We start from the raw sequence: 22027 nt of genomic DNA on the forward strand, positions 1-22027 counted from the left end.
GCCGGGCGTGGTAGCGCGTGCCTGTAGTTCCGGCTACTTAGAAGGCTGAGGCGGAAGGATTGCTGAAGACCAGCAGGTCGAGGCTGTGGTGGCCGGGACTGGCCACTGCACTCCAGTCTGGGTGACAGAGTGAGATTCTCAACTAAAAAAAAAAAGAACCACAAAGGTACAACCTAGCCAAGGCAGAAAGCTTTTAGAAAATACCAGCCAATTGTTTTTTTTTTGTAAAGACAAGGTCTCACTATGTTGCCCAGGCTGATCTCGAATTCCAGGCTCAAGTGAGTCTCCCCCTCAGCCTCTCAAAGTCCTGGGATCAAAGGTATGAGCCAATACCACAGAAAAAAACTGCAGCTTCATCCCCAACTCCACTAGCAAAGGCTTAGTAAAGACTAAACTTATATCCTTGTACAGGTATAATGAGGCACAGCAACTCATCACCAGGAGGCTGAGTAGAGAGCTGGGACTTCTATCGCAATTGGGCATTAGTGAACAACCCATCCCCCCTTGGCAGTACCAGTGGAGACCACAGGGGGAATCTGAACTTCTAACTCCCAACCAGCAGAAATGAGGTACTCCTCCCTTCCCTGATGGGGTAGTATCAGAGAAGGCTGAATGGAGAGTCAGGAATTCTACCCCTGTTCAGTAGCAACAGAGCCACTCTTCCATGGTGTCAGTGGAGTCCACATTGGGATAGTAATAAGGCAGCCCTTCCATTCTCAGTCAGAGTGATATCAGTGGAAGTCTAGTGGTGAGGTTATACTCCTATTTCTGCCCAGCAGTAACAAGGAGGTCCTCTTTCCCCATGAGTGTCAATAATGAATATGTGGAGAGTCTGGACTTCCATGTCTGCCTGCTAAAGTAAAAGGTTTCAATAATACATAGTCTTAAAAGAATGCCCAAAATGTCTAGGTTTCAACAGAAAATCATTAGCCATACCAAGATCCAGGAAGACCTCAAACTGAATGACAAACAATAATCAACATATGCCAACATCATGATGACCCAAATGTCAACATTATCTGACAAGAATTTTAAAGCAACCATCATAAAAATGTTTCAACAAGCACTTATAACCACACTTGAATCTAATGTGAAACAGAAAGCTCCAGCTGGGCACAGTGGCTCATGCCCACAATCTCGCACTTTGGGAGACTGAGGTGGGAGACTTGCTTGAGCCCAGGAGTCCAAGATCAGCCTGGGCATCATAAACCTAGTCTTTATGAAAAATCAAAAAATTATCTGGGCGTGGTGATATGCACCTGTATCCTAGATACTTGGGAGAATGAGGTGGAAGGATCGCCTGAGCCTAGAAGGTTGAGGCTGTGGTGAGCCATGATCGTGCCACTGCACTCCAGTCTGAGGGACAGAGTGAGACTCCAAATCTAAATAAACAAACAAACAAACAAATAAATAAGACAAAGAAAAAAATTTGAAAGCCTGCATTACTGATAGAAAAAAATTTAAAAGATGATAGATTTGTTATTAGAAATCACATATGCTAGGGGAAAAAAAAGACATATTTTTCAATTACTAGAAGAAAAGAACTGACTAGGTGCAGAGGCTTGTACCTGTAATCCCAGCACTTTGGGAAGACAAGGCAGGAGGATTGCTTGAGGCCAAGAGGTCAACACCAGCTATGACAACATAGTGAGACCCTGTCTCTACAAAAAAAATTTTTTAAATTTAAAATTTTTTAAAAAGAAAAAAGAACTATCAATCTAGAAAGTATTCATCAGAAATGAAAGAAAAATCAAGACATTCTAAAATGAAGAAAAACAAAGGTAATTTGTCATGAGTATACTTACCCTAAAAGAATGGCTCAAGAAAGTTCTCTATGCCAAAAGAAAATTATAAAAAAAGGAATCCTGGAACATTAGGAATGAAAAAAGAGCAAAGAGAGAAGCAAAAATAGAAGTGAATACAACAGACCCTTCCTTCCTTCCTTCTTTCCTTATAAAAGAAGGAATCTTGAAACATTAGGAATGAAGAATGAAAAAAGAGCAAAGAAAGAAGCAACAATAGGAGTGAATGCAATAGTCTCTCTCTCTCTCTTTTTAGGTCGGGATCTCAAAAAAACCTGAACAACAAAACTCTGCTGCGTAGGCTGGAGTGCGATAACTCGATCACAGCTCACTGCAGCCTCGGCCTCCTAGGTTCAGATGATTCTTCCATCTCAGCCTCCTGAGTAGCTGGGACTTTGTGGTCACCATGCGGATTTTATTCAACAAAGTTATAGCATTCCAATTTGAATTTATAGTAGTTCAACTTCAGTAACATACTTGAACTCCGCTCCTATACAGCTCTGTCCCTATCCCTTGCAGTTATTGATGTCACAAAATTACATCTTCACATACTGTGCATCTCAAAACATAAACTAATACTTGTTTTTTATAATACATTCTTCTCTTAAATTATGTAGAAAACAAAACGTGGAGTTACAAACCACAGTTACAATAATACCAGCTTTTAGATGAATAATTGATCTTTATGTATCAGTCTCTTAAAACACACAGAAAACAAAAAGTAGAGGTACAGAGCATCTGTCTTTTTTTTTTTTTTTTTAATTGGGAGTCTCACTCTGTCACTCAGACTGGAGTGCAGTGGCCGCTCCTGGCCACTGCAGCCTCAACCTGCTGGGCTCTGGCGATCCTTCCGCCTCAGCCTTCCAAGTAGCTGGAACTACAGGTGCGCACTACCATGCCCGGCTTATTTTTGATTTATTGTAGAGGCGAGGTCTCGCCCAGTTGCCCAGGTGGGTCTCGAACCCGCGGGCTCAGGCAATCCACTCACCTCAGCCTCCCAAAGCGCTGGGATTACAGGCTGAGCCACCGAGCCCAGCCAGAGCATCTGTCTTAATTAGCTTGGGTTGCTATAGCAAAATAGTATACACTAGGTGGTTTAAACAACAAACATTTACTTTTCATAGTTCTGGAGGTTGGGAAGCCCAAGACCAAGGTGTCAGTTAATTTAGGTCTTGGTGGGGGCCCTCTTACTGACAGGGAGAGACAAAAGGGCAGGGAGGGTGAGAGCTCACTGGCCTCATCTTATAAGGGCACCAATCCCATCATTAAGACCAAGCCCTCATGGCCTTCTTTAAACCTAATTATCTCCCAGAGGCTCCACTTCCTTATATCACTACATATGGGATTAGTGACTCAATATATGAATTTTAGAGAGACTCAGACATTCAGTCTATAACAACTATTAAAAATAAAAAATTGTAAGGGAATGTGGCAGGCTGAATGGCCCCTCAAAAATGTCCATGCCCATAATCTCTTGAACTTGTGAATATGTTTGTTACATGGCAAAAAGGATTTTGCAGCTATAAAGGAGAGATTATCCTAAACTATCCAGGTAAACATAGTGTAATGACATGGGCATGTAAAAGCAGAGAACGTTCTTTTGCTAGAGTCAGAGAGATTTTAAGCATGAGAGGAAACGTACCCTGGAGAGGGCCATGTGGAAAGCTTGGGAAGCATTGCAATCAGCCACTAGAAGCAAAGGCCAGCTCCCTGGCTGACAGCCAGCATGGAAATGGGAACCAATCACCAAGAAAGTGAATTCAGCCAACACTCTGAATGGTCTCAGAAGATGATTTGTCCCCAGAGCATCCCATAAAGAACACAGCTCTGCCAACACCTTGATTTTAGCCTTGTAAGACTCTAGCAGGTTCGCATCAACTGATCAGATTCTGCGAATCCTCTGCTCTGAGCCTGTCCGGTCTGCCCCAACCTCAGCTTTCTATCCTTTGAAAACACTAAGAATAATGTCCCTGCATCAGTTTTAACTAGAGCCAATCACTTGCCATGACTGGAACAGGGATCATACCCAGATTGCCCTTAGCCCCAATAGTCACTAAGTACACTAAGATGAACGGGAGCTAGTGGGTGAAAGCTCATGAACTCAAGGAGTACAATGGACACAGCACAGGTACTGACTGGGCTCCCAAGAGCAACTGTATTGTCACTTATAGGGCAGACGGCAATGCCTATGTCTGGAGTCAGAAAGATGGTGTCTGGAAGCCAAACCTGGTGATCCTGAGTATTAATCACACAGTCACTTTTGTGAAGTGGTTCCCCCCTGAGAGAACAAATTTGCAGTGGGAAGTGGAGCACAACTCACTTCTGTTTGTTACTTTGAGTCTGAAAATGACTGGTAGGTAAGCAAGCACATTAAAAAGCCAAGTCGATCCACGGTCCTGAGTTTAGATTGGCATCCCAACAATGTATTGCTGGCAGCAGGATCACGTGACTTCTGATGCAGAGTGTTTTCTGCCCACATTACAGAAGTGGATAAGAAGCCAGCCAGCACGTCATAGGGCAGCAAGATGTCTTCCGGTCAGCTGATGTCAGAGCTTGGTGGCGGTGGCACTGGTGGCTGGGTCCACGGGATCAGCTTCTCTGCCAGTGGGAGCTGTCTGGTCTGGGTCAGCTACGACAGCACTGTTTGTTGCTGATGTCTCAAAAAGTGTGCAGGTCTCAAGTCTGAAGACAGAGTTCCTGCCACTCCTGAGTGCATCATTTGTCTCAGAGAATAGTGTTGTAGCTGCTGGACATGACTGCTGCCCAATACTCTTTAACTACGATGACCACAGCTGCTTGACCTTTGTCTCCAAGTTAGACATTCAGAGTTCCTGCCACTCCTGAGTGTATCGTTTGTCTTGGAGAATAGTGTTGTAGCTGCTGGACATGACTGCTGCCCAACACTCTTTAACTACGATGATCATGGCTGCTTGATCTTTGTCTCCAAGTTAGACATTCAAAAACAGAGCATTCAGTGCAACAAGTCTGCCATGGAATGCTTCTGCAACATGGACAAGAGGGTCATGAACCTTGGAGATGGTACACTAGAATGGCATCACTCAAGTGTCTATTTATGAGGTGGACAAGAAAGATTGTTGCAAAATTTTGAACTACTGGTATTGATGGAGCCATGACAATTTGGGATTTCAAGACCTTGGAGTCTTCTATTCAGGGCCTCCAGATAATATGTAGCTGAGTGAACTCTACCATCCAGCATGACAAACTGGTTGACTGCAGCACTGTCATATGCATGATAGTGAGAACAGCCAGCCCTGAGAAACACTGAAAATACATATTGCACAAATGTTGTGAGGTTTGGTTTGAATATAAAATTGGTGAAAGTGTTAGTTTTAAAAAGTAGCAGTGAAATTTTTTTTTTTTTGGCTATTTCATTCCATTTTTGACCAAAGTTTCTCTTTAAGTAGTTTATTAAGGAAAATTATCACACTAAATTAAAAGAAAGAGTGAGGGAGATATGTAAATTGTCCACTAGAAAATTCAGCAAAAATATTGAATGTGGGGGGAAAAAAAAGATCCTAGCAGAGAACCCTGTTGAGTCCATCCAAACTTCTGATCTACAGAAACTGCAAGATAATAAATTTACGTTGTTTTAAGATGCTAAGTTTGTGGTAATTTGTTATGGTAGTGATAGAAAACTAATATAGGGGACTTGTTTTAGATGAAAAACAGCTATAAAAGACATTCTTGGGGGCAGATAGGAAATTAATATATGAACTGGGTTATAAATAATATTATGGAATTACTGTTAATTTTCTTAATTGTCAAAATGGTATTGTGGTTATGTAGGAAAATGGCCTACTTAGACGGGAATGCTGAAGTACTTATGGGCAAGGGGCCATGATGTCTTCAAGTTATATTCAAATAATTCAGGAGGAAAACAAGAAAAAATATATATGTATAAATAAAGAGATAAAGCAAATACAGCAAATATTGCTTACTCTAGGAAAAAGGCATATAAATGTTCATTGTACTATTCTTTCAACCTTTTTGAATGTCTGAAAAATTTTATTTTTATCATAAAAAGTTGGAGAAAAAAGTATGCTGGACACCAAAGAACATACACTATGTTATTCCATTCATCCAACTTTAACAAAACATTCATAGATAAAGTTTTGTAGAGATCAATGGTGATGACAGTTGTACAACAATGTGAATCTACTTAACACCACTGAATTGACGCATAAATGGTTAAGAGTAAATTTTATGCTATGTATATATTTCCATAATAAAAAATAATCATCTAAGAAAAAAATCCCATATATGTAGGTGGTAAAACTATACTGAAAACAAGACACTAGTGATCACCAGTGTTAGAACAGTGGTTACCAGTAGTGAGGAAAGACAGGTTATGACTGGAAGAAGATATATACTGTGCTTCTAGGTGCTGCTAATATTTTATTTCTTAACCTAGGCGGTAGCTATGCATTACATTAATGTATCAAGCTACACATACATGTTTTATGCTCTAGTCAACATGTTTAATATTTCACAGTGAAAAGACATTATGAACATAATTCTTGTATGCAAAAACATTGCCTAGTCTTCAAAATTTGTCTTTATTATTCATTCATGTTTTACCTTATGCCAGAAAGAACTTATGGGCCTGTATTTTGATTCCTGCCTAATATGGTTTGGGAGCATGATCATTCCTAAGATTCTTTTTTCTGAATAAAAAACCAAAATCACGGACCCACTAAAGCAGCAACTCTGGGGGTGAGGACAAGAAATCTGTGCTTTAACAAGCCCCCTTGGTGATTCTGATGCTTGTCAAAGTTTGAGAACCACTGGTGTAAGTATGTGCAAAGATATTCCTTGTTATTTCCTTTTTGTTTTTTTGGGTTGGAGTCTCACTCCGTTGCTCAGGCTGGAGTGCAGTGGCATGCTCAAGGCCACCCTAGCGTCGACCTGCTGGGCTCTGGCGATCCTTCTGCCTCAGCCTTCCAAGTAGCTGGAACAACAGGCACGTACTACCACGTCCAGCTAATTTATTTTTTATGTAGAACCTGCGAACTCAGGCACTGCGAGGTCCACTCACCTCGGCCTCCCATAGTGCTGGGATTACAGGTTGAGCCACCGAACCCAGCCTTCCTTGTTATTTTCATGAAGTAACAGCTTTATCTTCAAGACCTTTAAGGTACTGCTTCCCAATACACTTAAAGTTCATTGTATCCATACAACTAGTCTTTCATTCTATTAAATGAAACCTGGCTGATGTGCAAGACTTATCTGGAAGCCTAATTCAACCACAGACACAGAGATTTTGTACCCTTATTTTCCTAAGGCATTTAAAGAGTGATCTAATCTCTCCCAATAACAAGTAGCATTCCCTTGGGAAGAAGCTGAAGCTCAGAGAAGCAACAGATTGTGCTCACCATTGGTCCATCTTGTATCAATAGCAAGATCCATCACCAAAACCCAGGTCTCCAAGATGAGCCAGGAGCCTGTCCCCAGGAAGCATTGAATGAGCATCGAATTGGGAAATTCTATTCCTTGAGCTAGAGTGTACATGCCTGATAGGGAAGACTTGACTGTGCTCATGATCACCAGCTGGGACTCCAGACAAAACAAACAACTTCCTTGAATAGTCACATTTGCTGAACAGCCCCAGAAGCCCTCCTTCTTTCGGGCTAAAGAGTCCAAGAATGCCATCTTGACTGAGGCAATGAAAAGCGTGCCTCACATGTTTTAGGCTGGTAAGCCTTGAGCGGGCACAGCTCCATGTGAGGTCAACAATAAGTGTGCCACTTGTTAATGAGGAAATGTGGTCCCCAACCTCAAGGCGATGGATGACAGTTCTGAACACTAACCCTTCCGTACCAGCACCAACATCCTGTAAACAGAAAAGCACTAAAAAATAAGCTGTCAAATCACTTCAGCCAAAATAAAAGGACAGCCTTCCCCTTCCCAACCAAAGGAAAAACCTTCAGGAAAAGGTTTTCTGGTTCTGAGGGAGAACGAGTAATCCAGAGCCAGAGCTCTGCCAGACTAACTGCTTCACCTCTGTGAGGGTTTGAAAGAGGAGTAGGTGAGTCGAACATTCGGGTGCCTGTTACATGTCGTCAAGGCAACCATGGCTCCAAGCTCTCACAACAGGAATCTTCCCAATCATATTTTCATGTACTCAAGTTTGTTTTAAGCTGTTCCTTAAATTCTTTTAAAATAAAAAACATTTTAAAACATATCTTGCCGGGCTCGGTGGCTCAGCCTGTAATCCCGCGCCTTTGGGAGGCTGAGGTGAGTGGATTGCCTGAGCCCGCGGGTTCGAGACCCGCCTGGGCAGCGAGACCTCATCTCTACAATAAATCAAAAATCAGCCGGGCGTGGTAGCGCATGCCTGTAATCCCGGCTACTCGGAAGGCTGAGGCGGAAGGATCGCCGGAGCCCAGCAGGTCGAGGCTGCGGTGGCCGGAAGCGGCCACTGCACTCCAGTCTGGGCGACAGAGTGAGACTCCAACTCAAAAAAAAAAAAAAAAAAAAAAAAACAAACAAACAAAAAAAAACATATCTTTTTATTATTCAGGAGACATTATTTCTAATAGTTCAAGCCTTTCTATCAGAGGTCTAATCCTCTATTTAAACAAAGTGCCAGGATAGTAAGGGCCTTGAAGCCATAATAATTTTCACTTTGTAATCATACAAATCTTGCTGTCTTTGAAAATAAACTCAAGACAAAATGATGCTGAAGAGTCTGTGTATTTTAGATGGGAAGGGAACACTTCTCCCTAACTACAATAACAACATGAGGGTAGGAAGAAAGTACTAAAACAAAGACCAGCAGAAGTGCGAGCAATCAAAACCATGATATAAAAAATACTTATAAGACAACCAGGGAAATTTGCAGACTGAGATTCCATGATACTAAGGTATTATTGTTAACTGTTTTAGGTGTGATAATGGAATCGTGATTACATGAAAGCAAGCAAGACAGTCAAGAGCCTTCATCTTAAAAGATATATACTGATATAGATCTTATATGCAGTAATCTTTACTGAATTCTTTACAGATAAAATTAAATGATGGAAAAAATGCAAGGATATAATAATGAGAGAAAAAAGAAAGAAAGAAATTACGTGATGGAGAGAAAGCAAAGAGAAGCAGAAGTAAAGATGTCTGTGCTGGAAGGGAATACCACAAACCCCTCAGTGGTCACCCTGCTTTATGCAGGCTGTGAGGCACTGATGGATAAAACTTGGAAGAATTCAAAGTCACCAAAAGGCCTGCCCCAGCAAAAATTCAAATACGGCACAATTCTGTGCTGTCAACAGCTTCCATTTACATGCAGCCTCTGCAGCTGCTCTGCAGATAACCACACTCTAGACCCCTCTTAGCCCACATGGCCTGCAGAGAAGAGTGTGAGTTCACATTTTGAGTTTCAGTAGACAACTGTCTTAGAGAGCAGCAATTCCTGCATTCCCCCAGCCCCTCCATGGATAAAGTAGTCAGTCTTTCTATGGGGCACCAATATGTACAGAAGACAACGTAGAAGCACGAGAAAGAAATCAGACAAAGGAATTTAAAATTCAATGAAAATGAGTGCAAGTAAAAACTCATAATATCTCTACAATTAAGAAACTCTTGATTATGCCACTAAGAGAAAACAAGAAAAGTTGAGTTAATCCAGACATCACTTAGACACAGTCCTGGAATGTTTCCTTTTGCTTTTTTAAAACTTTTTGCTGGAGTATGGGTGTTTGAGGATTGCTCAGCAGCACACAAACAAATAATAAAGCTCTCCTCTAGTAGACTCCACAGGTATTATTTAGAATTCTACCTGGTTTGGACTGTTTTTCCTCATACACTTGTCTGATTTTGAAGGAAGTTCCTAGGGACTGCCACCAAAACAATTATCTAGATGATTCCTGATGAAAACCAGGTCCCAGAGTCTACTTCAATCAAGACTCAGAACCAAGACCAAGTCTAGAACCAGCTCAGGTGCCAGAGCACTGGTGAAAAGGTAGAGATCGAAGTCAAACACACATGCCTCAGTGGGCCCCACCAGACAAATTAGAAACTAGCTCTGTAATGTAACACAAGAAACGCATAGGGCCACCCACCAGGGCCAGTTCATGATCCTTGAAGCCATAACCTGAACCCATGAGAGTAGACGGAACGCAGTCCACACCTTCTCCTTCTTCAAAATGTTGCCAATTATCCCATCAAGCGAGTGTTTCACAAAGACACATCTCTCTTCTCTTTCATCATACAGTTTGGAATTTTATTTCCTCTTTACTCCTTCCTCAGTAGATGCTCAGCTATTCAAATTCAGCTTTCAGTTTCTTACTTTCCTTCTCCTCAAGATGATACAAGCTGTTTTGGGAATAACATCTGAAAAACTGAAACACAGTACTGTGTGAAAAGGCATCATTTGATTACCATTTTGGCTCACCAGAAATGCATTAATTCCAGAAATGTACACTTTTTTTAAATGCAGAGAATTAAGTCATAATTTTATGTAAGAAAGATGAAAATGGAGCTCAAGAGCTGGACCATTCCTATAGGGCTTCCCTTCTAGGAAGAGGTGGGAAGAATGAGGCTATGACCCAGGTTTTAAAGTTGGCTTTCTCTCTCTGGGGGAGAAAGATAACATTTCTGAGCCACCTTATTTTTAAAATATTTTGTTAATTGCCAGCTAGCCATCTGTTAAATTGTCTGGTTTTTATGAGACTTCAGGTATGCTACTTGCAAAGAGCACAGATTTGTCTCATCAATGAAATAAACAATTCCTCTATCTCCTCATTTTGCTACTTTGCATACACCAGATTGTAAAGGTTTAATCAAAAGCACTTGTGGACTTCTGGGCAAGATGGCATCATAAACATACATATTTAAACTTGTTTCCATTATTCTCATTAAAATGACCAGCAGGATATAAAGATAGGGGTTGAGGGGGTTTGGTCAAAGGAATACACCAAGACTGGGAACAAAAGTAGGAAAAAGGTGACATCAACTTGCCACAAATACCAAGGAATTTTGGCAGGTGGGACTGGATTGAAGAAGAGTGCCATAAGCCAAATAGCAAGTCCTCCTCCTAAGAAGAGGCTGGTTCTTGAGAAGCAGGGCTCTGGTACCCCTACTCAAAAGGACATGGTCCAAGAGGGACAGGAGTATGGAACGGATAGATGGAAAGCCCACAAACTGGCCATCTCTGGCATGGTGGCTCAGCAGTACTTCAAGCAGTCATGGTCAGTGTGAATCTGTGACCCAACTCATACTTGGGCAGAGATCAGACCAAAGAGAAAGATGCACAGACAGCAGTGACTTTCCCATACCCAGGCAAGAATAAGTGACACAGAAATAAACAATGGAGACCATGGTAGAGCTTCCACTCCACTACCCCCAGGTTGATGGAGGGTATCCTAGTTCACATCACTCAGGATATCCTAGTTCACATCACTCAGGAAACAGCAGGGAAAATCCATAGGTGTCTACAAAAAGATTCTGAACAAACAAGGAGAACAGAGCATTTCAAACCTATAAAAACGGTTTATTACAGGAAACAGGGCAGGCACAGTGGCTCATGCCTGTAATCCCAGGACTTTGGAAGGCCAAGGCAGGAGGACTGCTTGAGCCCAGGAGTTCAAGACCAGCCTGGGCAACATAGTGAGACTCTGTCTCTAACAAAAAGTTTAAAAATTTGCCAGGCGTGGGGGCATGTGCCTGTAGTTCCAACTACGCGGGATGCTGAGGCAGAAGGATCACCTGAGCCCAGGAGATAGAGGCCCCCGTGAGCCATGATCATTGTGATCATGCCACTGCACACCATCCTGATTGAGACTCCTGACTCAAAAAAAAAAAAAAGATTTATTACAGGAAACAAAAATAAATCTTCAAGGGCACTTGCTTGTGTTTAAGAAAATTTCTGAACATACACAGCCTACGAAGATAAATAAGATAGCAAAATAAGAAGCAAAAAAAAGCCATCTGATCAAAAGGCTTGAGAAAATACGGGAACCGAATGAGATGAAGAAAAAAATAATAAATCTAAAAATACAACAGCAAAATTAATATCTGTACTAGAAATCATACAAAATAACATTCGTTCTATAGAAATGGAATCAGTGGTGCAGAAAGTAAACACAAGAAGTTCTTCTAGAATGTAGAGAAAAAGGAGACCAAAATCATGAGAGATGGTGATAATGATGGAAAACAGTGAACTGACTGAATGCAACAGTCAGCGTTCTTGAGAAAGAGTCCTGTGAAACTGCCACAACAGACTCACAGCTATGGCTCAAAAGTGGTCACCAAGCACCAGGCGCAATCAAAGGAAAGGGATCAACACTGAAAAATTTAAAAATTTTAAATGGCAAGAGCAGAGTCATTCTTAGTTAAATCAGACAAAAACAAGAGTTAAAAACAAAATTTAAAAATTTTTCATTTGTGAACAGATGTGCTTTTTAAAAGGACTACTGATAAGCTTAGAAATCAGTAAAAGAACATTCACATTTAAATAATTTATATGAATATGACTATAAAACTCAAAGCAGACACCAAATACGTTTAAGAAATGATACACAATCCGAAAAATTGTAATGTAGAGTAAATTAAGCCTAAAATCTCAGGATAGACCAAAAATAAACAAACAAAAAAAGCCCTGAAAATAGGTTTAGAAAGTCGGAAGTGTATCTGCTACTTTTCTTATTTTGCATGGGGGTCATGAGAAATGTAGTGTTTTATTTTTTATATTGATACTAAACATGTGTGCATGTTTTAAAGAAAAACTCTTAAAGCTATCTTTTAGCAGATCAAAAATTAGAATCAATATTTTTCAAAATTCTATAGTAAAAAGAAAACAAAATCTATAAGGCAAGACACCATAAAAAAAAAGAACACTTAAACTATGTTTTAAAAAAATCTAATTAGAAAGTAAGTACTAGTTATGAAAATAAATACACAGTTTTCACTTTCCTGCTAAACACAAAGACTCCAAATTGGCCAAAAGAAGGTTGGCCCAAATAATCTGCCCAATGTTTAAATTTTTAAATTAACTGCATTTACAAATGATGTACCAACGGAAGTAAACAAAGGCTAAACTTTTTATTTTTTAATGAACAGGCTGGACTCAGTGGTTCAGCCTATAATCCCAGCACTTTGGGAGGCCAAGGCAAGAGGATTGCCTGAACCCGTGAATTCGAAACCAGCCAGGCAACTTAGCAAGATCTCATCTCTACAATAAATTTTAAAAAAATTAGCCGGGCATGGTAACGCGTCTGTAGTTCCTGTTACTTGGAAGGCAGAGGCGGAAGGATCGCCAGAGCCCAGTAGGTCAACACTGGGGTGGTCGTGAGCGTGCCACTGCACTCTAGCCTGGGTGATGGAGTAAGACTCCAACTCAGAAATAAATAAATAAATAAATAAAATAAAATGAACAAAACATGTCAAGGAAACAGGAACACAAGAAAGCAAGGATGGCATTGTTCGTTAGACAATGAGAGGACACTTCTGTTACCAAGTACTAAAACCAATTATAGAGCAATTATATAATGGAAAATAGTTTAGTAATGACATAATAAATGGATCAGATGAACAGAAATAGAACTTAGTATATAATAATAGTATAACTTGGTCTACTACAAAGGTAGCCTTATAAATCAATGAAGACAAAGGATTGTGTAAACATTTAAATACAAAAACAATTGGTGATTTAGAAAAAGAAGTAATTCCTTATGTTATACCATATGCTAAAATAATTCCAGGGCAGTGTAAAATTAAACCACAAAAGATCAAGAAGAAAACATAACTGTCTTTATTTCATCTCAAACAAGGTCTTTCCAAGTACGTATCTGTATGCTAATAATATCCCACTATAAACAAAATGCAAGGCAAATGACAGACTGAGGAAAAGTATTTGTAACAAAATAAAAATAATTAAGGAAAGGATAAATACTCCCACATATATGGGCAAAAGACATGATTAGACCATTCCCATACACACCCCCCGAATATAAACATTCACTAAAAAAACTCACTATCACCAACAATAAAAGAAATACAAATGAACACAACTATTTAATAACTTGGAAGAGTAAATTTATATAGATTTTATGGAAGGTAATTTGGCAATACCACAAACCTTAAACTTGTTCTTGACCTTTTTGAGAATTCATATTAAGGAAATAATAAAATAAGTGCACAGACAGTTCCCAATTTAAGATGGCTCAACTTAGCTATTTTTCTACTTCACAGTGTGCGAAAGAGGTATGAAAGAGACAGGTATTCAGTACAAAGCAGTATGACACCCTCGAGATGCTGGGCAGTAGCAGCAAGCCACAGCTCTCAGTAAGCCACAAGATCGTAAGGTTAAGAAACCAGTACTCCACAGTGGACTGTGTTGCCAGATGATTTTGTAGACTAATATGAGTGTTCTGAGCACATTTAAGGTAGGCTAGGTGAAGCTATGATGTTCAGCAGGTTACATGTATTAAATGCATTTTTGACTTAATATTTTCAACTTATGATAGATTCATCAGGACATACTCCAATTGTAAGTAGAGGAACATCTGCACCAAGATTTTTGCCCCAAGTGTGGGGGAGGAACACAGTAGTTATAGCCTGGATAGCGTATAAAACCCAGCCTTGCCACTTGGGTGACCACAATAAAATGCCACAATAAAATGACATCAATAAAAGTGCCTTTTAGAGCTTCCTAAGGAACCAAAGAGATAATAACGTAATACCTACTTGATCCACGGTAAGTACTGGTCCATGGTAAGCAAGTACCCAGTAACTATTAGGCAGTAGCAATAGTAGACTGGTGATATATATCTACATCACTGCATTATAGGTTCAAAATTAGAGGAACATCTGCACCAAGATTATCTAATTCCAGGTTCATGCCTGTAATTCTAGCACATTGAGAGGTAGAGGTGGGAGGATTGCTTGAGATCAGGTGTTCCAGACCAGTCTGGGCCACACAGGGAGACACTGTCTCTACAAAAAAGGAAAAAAATTAGCCAGGCCTGGTGGCACGTGCCTGTAGTCCCAGCTACTTGGGAGGCTGAGGTCAAAGAATCATCTGAAGCCAGGCTCGGTGGCTCCGCCTGTAATCCCGCACCTTTGGGAGGCTGAGGTTGGGTGGATTGCCTGAGTCTGTGGGTTCGAGACCCGCCTGGGTAACTTGGCGAGACCTCATCTCTCCAATAAATCAAAATGAGCCGAGCGTGGTAGCGCGCGCCTGTAGTTCCAGCTGCTTGGAAGGCTGAGGCAGAAGGATCGCCGAGGCAGAAGGATCGCCGGAGCCCAGCAGGTCAAGGCTGCGGTGGCCGGGAGTGGCCACTGCACTCCAGTCTGGGTTACAGAGTGAGACTCCAACTCCAAAAAAAAAAAAAAAAGAATCATCTGAGCCCAGGAGGTAGAGGCTGTGGTGAGCTATGATTGTGTCACTGCACTCCAGCCTGGGCAACAGAGACTCCAACTTAAAAAAAAAAAAAAAAAACCTCTTATCTAAAATGTTGCCAGCAAGATGTGCTTCAGAATTAGGACCTTTTTGGATATTAAAAGAAAATAACAGTGCATTTACCTAACTAGGTCTGAGACAGAACCTGATAATTTTACCATTCCTATAGTTACAGATATGAATATTCATTTTAAGTGAGATAAACATCAGTTCAAGTTTTGCAGTCAAATAAGTTTTGAAAAAGCTTTCACTTTTCAAAGTTTTCTAGAGTTCAAGTTTCAAAGTTTTCTAGAGTTCAAGAGGGATGGAGAATCTGTATTTATAATAGAAAAACATTAGCCTCTATCTAAATGTATAATAATAAGGGGTAGGTTAAATACTTTACAATATATTCATAAAACAGAAAACTCAGTTATAAAGTTACTTTTTCAAAGAATATGTAACAAAGTATGAAAATGTTCATGAATACTAGGTAAAAAAAAGATAAAAATATATGCGCTATGAATTCCACTTTGTAAAAGTAAATTATATAGATGTTTATAATTCCAGAACAAAAGATTGCAACCTACACCAGGATATTAAATTAGCCACACTATGTTCTTTTATACTTCTCTGTATTTTCTAACTTTTTATGACGATTAGGACAAATGATTTTTAAGTAATTTATGGTTGAGGCTCTTGTACAAGACTAGGTTAGTTATTACTCTAGAGGATTAATGAAGTTGATCTTTGCCTTCAGGGAATCTACAGTCTAATTCCTGAAGAGCTCTGGGCAATACCCAGTCCTCTCTGCTCTGGACTATATTTCATTCTCTATCTATGATTCCTGCTGGTACCCCAGGTCAGCTTGACTCAGGCATCAAGACTTTATACACTTCGACAAAATGAAACACTGGTGACCTTGCAAGTCAGTGGTAAAAAACAGCATCAGTGGTACAATTAGAACTCGATTCAGCCCATGCCATTATTTAAAGGAGTTACAAAAACAATAATAATGTAGGGCCTATTCAACTGTGTTTGATTTTTGCTCTTTTTCACTGTACTCATCAAATTTCAATCATTTAAGAAATTGTTGGGGGAAGAGGAAGGAGACTTTGCCTTTGTTCCAGTGTTTCCCCTGAGTAAAAGGATATAAACTTGACAGGCCCAGCAATGAAAGTCTTATTTATTCTGTGGAGTAAATGGGATGCTAAAAGGGATCATGACATTGGAAGGGGCCCTTCGTGGAGGGGACAAGCAACAATCCTTCTCACCTAGCAGGCCATTCCCCAGTGCTTAAGGGGTGGGCCTTTGGCCAGAGATTTGAAGGGCTCAGTTCACATGCAGTATGAGTATTCCTAACACCCAGGTGGTCTTCTGTGAACTCCTCCAGGATTTGGAATTCCTTACTGGTTTAATACACAGTCTAAAAGTGTATGACAAAAGTGACAGATCATTATGGGCTGCTCTGAGCCTCAGTTCTGAATTTGGAGCAAAAGTTAAATAAATGATCAACCAACACCTAATCACCTAAAGGACCAGAAGGTCATAGAGTCCAATAGTATTTTCAAACTATCTCTGAGAGCAAGAGAAATATGTGAGCAAAGCATTTGCCACACAGAAATCATAGCCAACTATGAAGTTAAATAAGAAGTTAGTTGGGCGCAGTGGTTCATGCCTATAATCCCAGGGCTTTGGAAGGCTGGGTTTGAGACCAGCCTGGGCAACATGGCGAGACCTTGTCTCTACAATAAAAATTTAAAAATTAGCTACTTGAAGTAGTTCCAGCTACTTGAAGCAGAAGGACCACCTGAGCCCAACAGGTTGAGGTTGCGGTGGCCGTGAGCGTACCACTGCACTCCAGCCTAGGTGACAGAGTGAGACTCCAACCCAAAAAAAAAAAAAAAAAGTTAATTCTCTCAGCTTAATCTCTCAGAAAATTACTTGTTTGCAGGGCAAATTATCCACTCAAGATAATTTTTTATTTGAAGGTGCTAATCCTTCCCTCCTGCTTCCTGTCTCCCTCCTTTCCCTTCTCCCAACTCAAAGAAGAGGAATAGTCCTCTATGTAATAATAACCTTTCAGGAAAAAGGGTTGACTTACCCTATCCCAGCTGAAACACAGGCCAAGCCGATCAAGCTGTTTCCGCATATGTTTAATGTTACTGTGAAACAAAGGAAAGAAAGTTTGGATTTTAGAGAGGAGTTAAAGTCATAAACAAACCACATTTTGAATGTAAAGGGAAACTGAAAAAAAAATCTAAATTATGCAAAAGGGCTTTAAATGTTGCTTTGTCCCGGCAGAAAAATTAACCACCAAGAATCATCAAATACCAACAAATTAGAAGACGCCCATTTTTTGGACACATACAGAATCCACTAGAAACCACAATGGATCTTTGGCTAGGACTGCTTCTTCCCCTGGCAACCCCACTGGCATCCCCACTGACATATACACTCCTGGCCCATCCAGATGTCCTATTCTGCAAGCATTTAAGGCATATTATTTACGTCAGGCATTTATAAGCTTAAAAGTGGCTGAAAACAAATGCCTTAATGCATAAATTATGGGAATCCAAAAGAAAGTGCTTTGTCAATCAAAATCTAAAACTGTCCAACAATTGAGAAATAGGGAGAGAAGTGAGTTAATCAACTTGTAAAATGGAATAAGGACTAACTCATTTCTACCTCATCCTCTTTCAATTCAAGCAGACAGAACGTACGAAAAGCCAAGAAAACGTCCTCTATGTGATCTCTGTTTAGTTAATAATAGCTTATTTATTCCCAGGCCCTGTACCAAGCACTTTGCAGAAAAATGATTAATCTTTATCCAGCCATATGAGGTAGGAACTATGACTATCCTTCTTTTACAGATAAGTAAACTGAGGCACAGAGAGGTTAAGAAATTTGCTTAAGTTAATCAGCTAGCAAGAAGACAAGGCAGAATTTGCTACTATGTGGCCAGACTCAAGAGCCATTTTCTCAACCACTACGCTTCAGTAGAAAAGCTGGCAAACTTTTTCTGTAAAGGGCCAGATGGTAAATGTTTTCAGCTTTGTGAGCTATACAGTCTCTATCACAACTATTCAGCTCTGCTGCTGTTTCATGAAAGCAGCCATGGATGATATATAAACAAATGGTTGTGACTATTCCAATAAAACTTTATTTATAGAAACAGGCAGGGCCAGATTTAGTTCACAGGTCATAGTTTGCCAACCCTTGGTCTGGCATATATCAAACTCATGCCATATTTGATTGATCTTATTTGAATCATCATTTCCTCCTTTTTTTCCCCCATCAGTCTCAGTAATCAAGAAGTTAACATAATTGAAAAGGAAAAAACTAGGGGTTAGGAAGAAACAAGAGACATGGATATAGTAATAGAAGTGCAGTAGAAGTTTTTTACAATGTAGCCTTGGGTACAATGAAGCAAAGGGAGGTGAAAGATCCTGGGGGTAGGCCCTGGAACTTCTCTCTCTCTTTTTTTGAGTTGGAGTCTCACTCTGTCTGCACTCAGCCTGGAGTGCAGTAGCACGATCACAGCTCACTGCAATCTCAACCTCCTGGGCTAAGGTGATCCTTCCACCTCAGCCTCCCAAGTAACTGGGACTACAGGCACATCCCACCATGCCTGACAAGTCTCTCCTGCATTCAAGCAATCCTCTCACTTCAGCCTCTCAAAGTGCTGGGATTATAAGTGTGAGCCATCACGCCTATTCTGACCTTCTATATCCCTAAGGGGTGGGATGAGAAAAAAATTCCAGGTCTTTGTGAAAAGGGATGATGCAGTGGGCCCAGAAGGTTCTGTTGAATTCTGATGTGAGGCCCTCAGGACTTTATCAGGAAGGAGAGGGATGGGCACTGTTGGCCCCATCCAACAGTGTATATCGGGAAGCCTGAGGCTCTGGTAGAATTGGAATTTTGTTTTCCCTGGAGAAAGTCACACCCAGAATAAAGTGGCCACATATTTCCCTTGCTTCTAAATGGTGAAGGCAAAAGATTAACAGAATTTTCAGAGAAAATGATAACAGTATTTGTATATATATCAAACTATGGTCAAGAAGACAAGAAGCATTATAGAAATTTAACAAATGTGACCCTCTTCTTTTTCCTTCCAAATTTAAATACTCAAAGCATCAAAATGAATGCATGAATAAATACCCCAGACCCTCTTTGATATATCTTAAATAAGAACACAATGTGAGCCGGGCTTGGTGGCTCAGCTTATAATCCCATGCTTTGGGAGGCTGAGGTGAGTGGATTGTCTGAGCCCATGGGTTTGAGACCCGCCTGGGCAACTTGGCGAGACCTCATCTCTACAATAAATCAAAAAATTAGCTGGGAGTGGTAGCACGCGCCTGTAGTTCCAGCTACTTGGAAGGCTGAGGCGGAAGGATCACCAGAGCCCAGCAGGTCGAGGCTGCAGTGGCCAGGAGCGGTCACTGTACTCCAGTCTGGGTGACAGAGTGAGACTCCAACTCAAAAAAAAAAAAAAAAAAAAAAAGAATACAATGTGTTAAAAGACAAATGCCATACACAATCCTACTTACCTCTTGGCAGGATGCAATATTTTGTTTGCTTTGCTTTCTATTTCTCATGTACAGATCAAAAGATTTCTTTTTAAGGTATTCAAATGCTTTTTTCTTTTTAGATAGGGTCTCGCTCTGTTACCCAGGCTGGAATGCAGTAATGTGATCATGGCTCACTGCAGCCTGGAACTCCTGGGCTCCTGACTCTCCCTCTTCAGTTTCCCAAATAGCTGGGACTGTAGGAATGTGCCACCATGCCTAATCTTTTATTTTATTTTTTGTAGAGACAGGGTCTCACTATGGAACCCAGGTCGGTCTCAAAATCCTGGCTTCAAGCAATCCTCCTGTCTTGGCTTCCCAAAGTGCTGGGATTTATAGGTGTAAGCCACTGCACCCAGCCACAAGTGTTTGAACATGTTTATAAGCACATACCTTTGTGTCCAACTTCCTGGAGGTAGATTCCTCTCAATCGCGGCATTTTCAGCAGGCAATCCAAAAGCATCCCATCCCATGGGGTTGATGACCTAGCACCCAGGAGAGAAACATCAGCCATGGCAAATTACTAAGAACTATACCGGTATACTCTTCTGGGCCATAATCAGCATTCTCTCCTGCTAACATGTTTTTTCCTTTGCTGGATATTTCAAACTAAGCATCTGAGAGCCAGCTGGCAACCTTTGATATAAGCCTAGAAGACAATTTAGAAGATTATACACCAAAGTGCCAGCAACAGGAGGTGTTTTCATGAGTACTTTTAATTTTCTTCTTGTCTGTATTGTCTGTAATGAGACCAAATTGTTTTTCTGAAACTAGACAGTTTCTTTCAATTTCTAAAATATGTATATATAAAACGTATAGGCTTTCAAAATGCTCACTTAATGTCAGTATTTTCAACTTAGGGAGCCGTGCTGTCCAATATGGCAGTCACTAGCCACATGTGACTATATTTTACATTTAATTAAAATTAAACAAAATAAAAAATGCAGTTCCTCAATCTCACTAGCCACCTTATCAAGTGTGCAATAGCCACATGTGGCTGGTGGCTACTGAACCAGACAGTGCAGACATAGGATATTCCCAACACGGCAGAAAGTCCTACTGGACAGCGCTGCACTGCACAGGCATAATGACTGTTGTCTACAATGACCTAAGAAGGAAAGTCCACCCCAACCCTCCTTAGTGGCGCGGGTCTCCTCACACATCCCTCAGCGCTGGGCTCTAGCTTGCTGCAGATACCAGGGCTCTGCTCTTTTCCCTTCCTCTACCTCTCTCTCCTCATTAACTGAAGCAACACGCTCTTCTGAAAGGCCCACTCCCCATTTCCTCCTAAAGTCCATTCCTTTCTTCCCTACCAGTTAGGAATGGAACACCCCACCTCTACCCAAACAGTCAGGTAGAAACTAACTTAAAAATATACACAAGAACACAGCAGAAAACAAGCCTGAAATGGTATTCCATAAAACAACTTTTGAGATTGGATAAAAGTAAACCTTTTGATCAAGCACTATATAGCATTCACACTAATTCTGAAAATATATTTTTAAATTAATTGTAAATAGCTATGCTTTTAGTATAAGAAATGTTCCACATATAGTTTCCTCATCTCGCCTCAGTTTCAACATCTGTAAAATGAGAATGATAATAGTAACAAGCCTATCAGATCAAATGAGTTAATAAAAGAAAAGTGCTGAGAACAGTGCCTGCCATGCAGTACAGTGCTGTCTGTAGTTTTGACCATTAGTATTATTATTGTTATTTTTATGGAGTACTGGTTTCTAATCACTTCTTATAAGATATCTCCATTCTCCAAAGAACAAGGAATCACAGGATCTTCCCATCCCCTTATTTGACAGTTCAAGCAACTGTGGCCCAGCAAGAGTGAAACAGCCTAGGAGAAATTACCTTACAATAGGATAGGACAGTAAGGCACTCTTACAGTTACAGTTGAGCTGGCAGTTTCAATAGCAAGTTCTCTCAACCTAACTCACATGCCACAAAAAGGAAAAATGGCTTGAAATATGTGCTGTGGCATCAGGGAACAGCCTCAGAAGGCCAGGCTCTCCGCTCCTGTCAGAAAGACATCCTACTTAAAAAACTCAGTCCCCCACCACTCTCTGCAACTGACTCGAGTCACAAGGACACAGACGCCACTTCGTTCTGAAGCTTGCCTATGTGGGAGGACTGCCCGAGGAGACCCTGATATTTCTTCTTTTTTTTTGAGTTGGAGTCTCACTCTGTCGCCGAGACTGGAGTGCAGTGGCTGCTTCCGGCCACTGCAGCCTCGACCTGCTGGGCTCCGGCGA

The 22027-nt window shown here is 40.7% G+C and overlaps 1 protein-coding gene and 1 pseudogene across 1 annotated transcript in view; one reads left to right on the forward strand and one right to left on the reverse strand.

Moving 5' to 3' along the window:
* Positions 1-22027, reverse strand: part of LARS2 (leucyl-tRNA synthetase 2, mitochondrial) — a 174505-nt gene that overhangs the window by 129441 nt on the left and 23037 nt on the right. The window contains exons 4-5 of the mRNA XM_021719211.1: positions 20157-20248; positions 17300-17360 (exon numbers count right to left, since the gene is read on the reverse strand). Coding sequence (XP_021574886.1) covers positions 17300-17360; positions 20157-20248 — 153 coding nt within the window. The remainder of the gene's footprint in view (positions 1-17299; positions 17361-20156; positions 20249-22027) is intronic.
* On the forward strand, positions 3807-4998 carry LOC103273936 (annotated as a pseudogene).

Source organism: Carlito syrichta, unplaced genomic scaffold, assembly GCF_000164805.1.
Source record: "Carlito syrichta isolate Samal-C Ts95f unplaced genomic scaffold, Tarsius_syrichta-2.0.1 Scaffold314306, whole genome shotgun sequence".
Taxonomy (NCBI): Eukaryota; Metazoa; Chordata; class Mammalia; order Primates; family Tarsiidae; genus Carlito; species Carlito syrichta.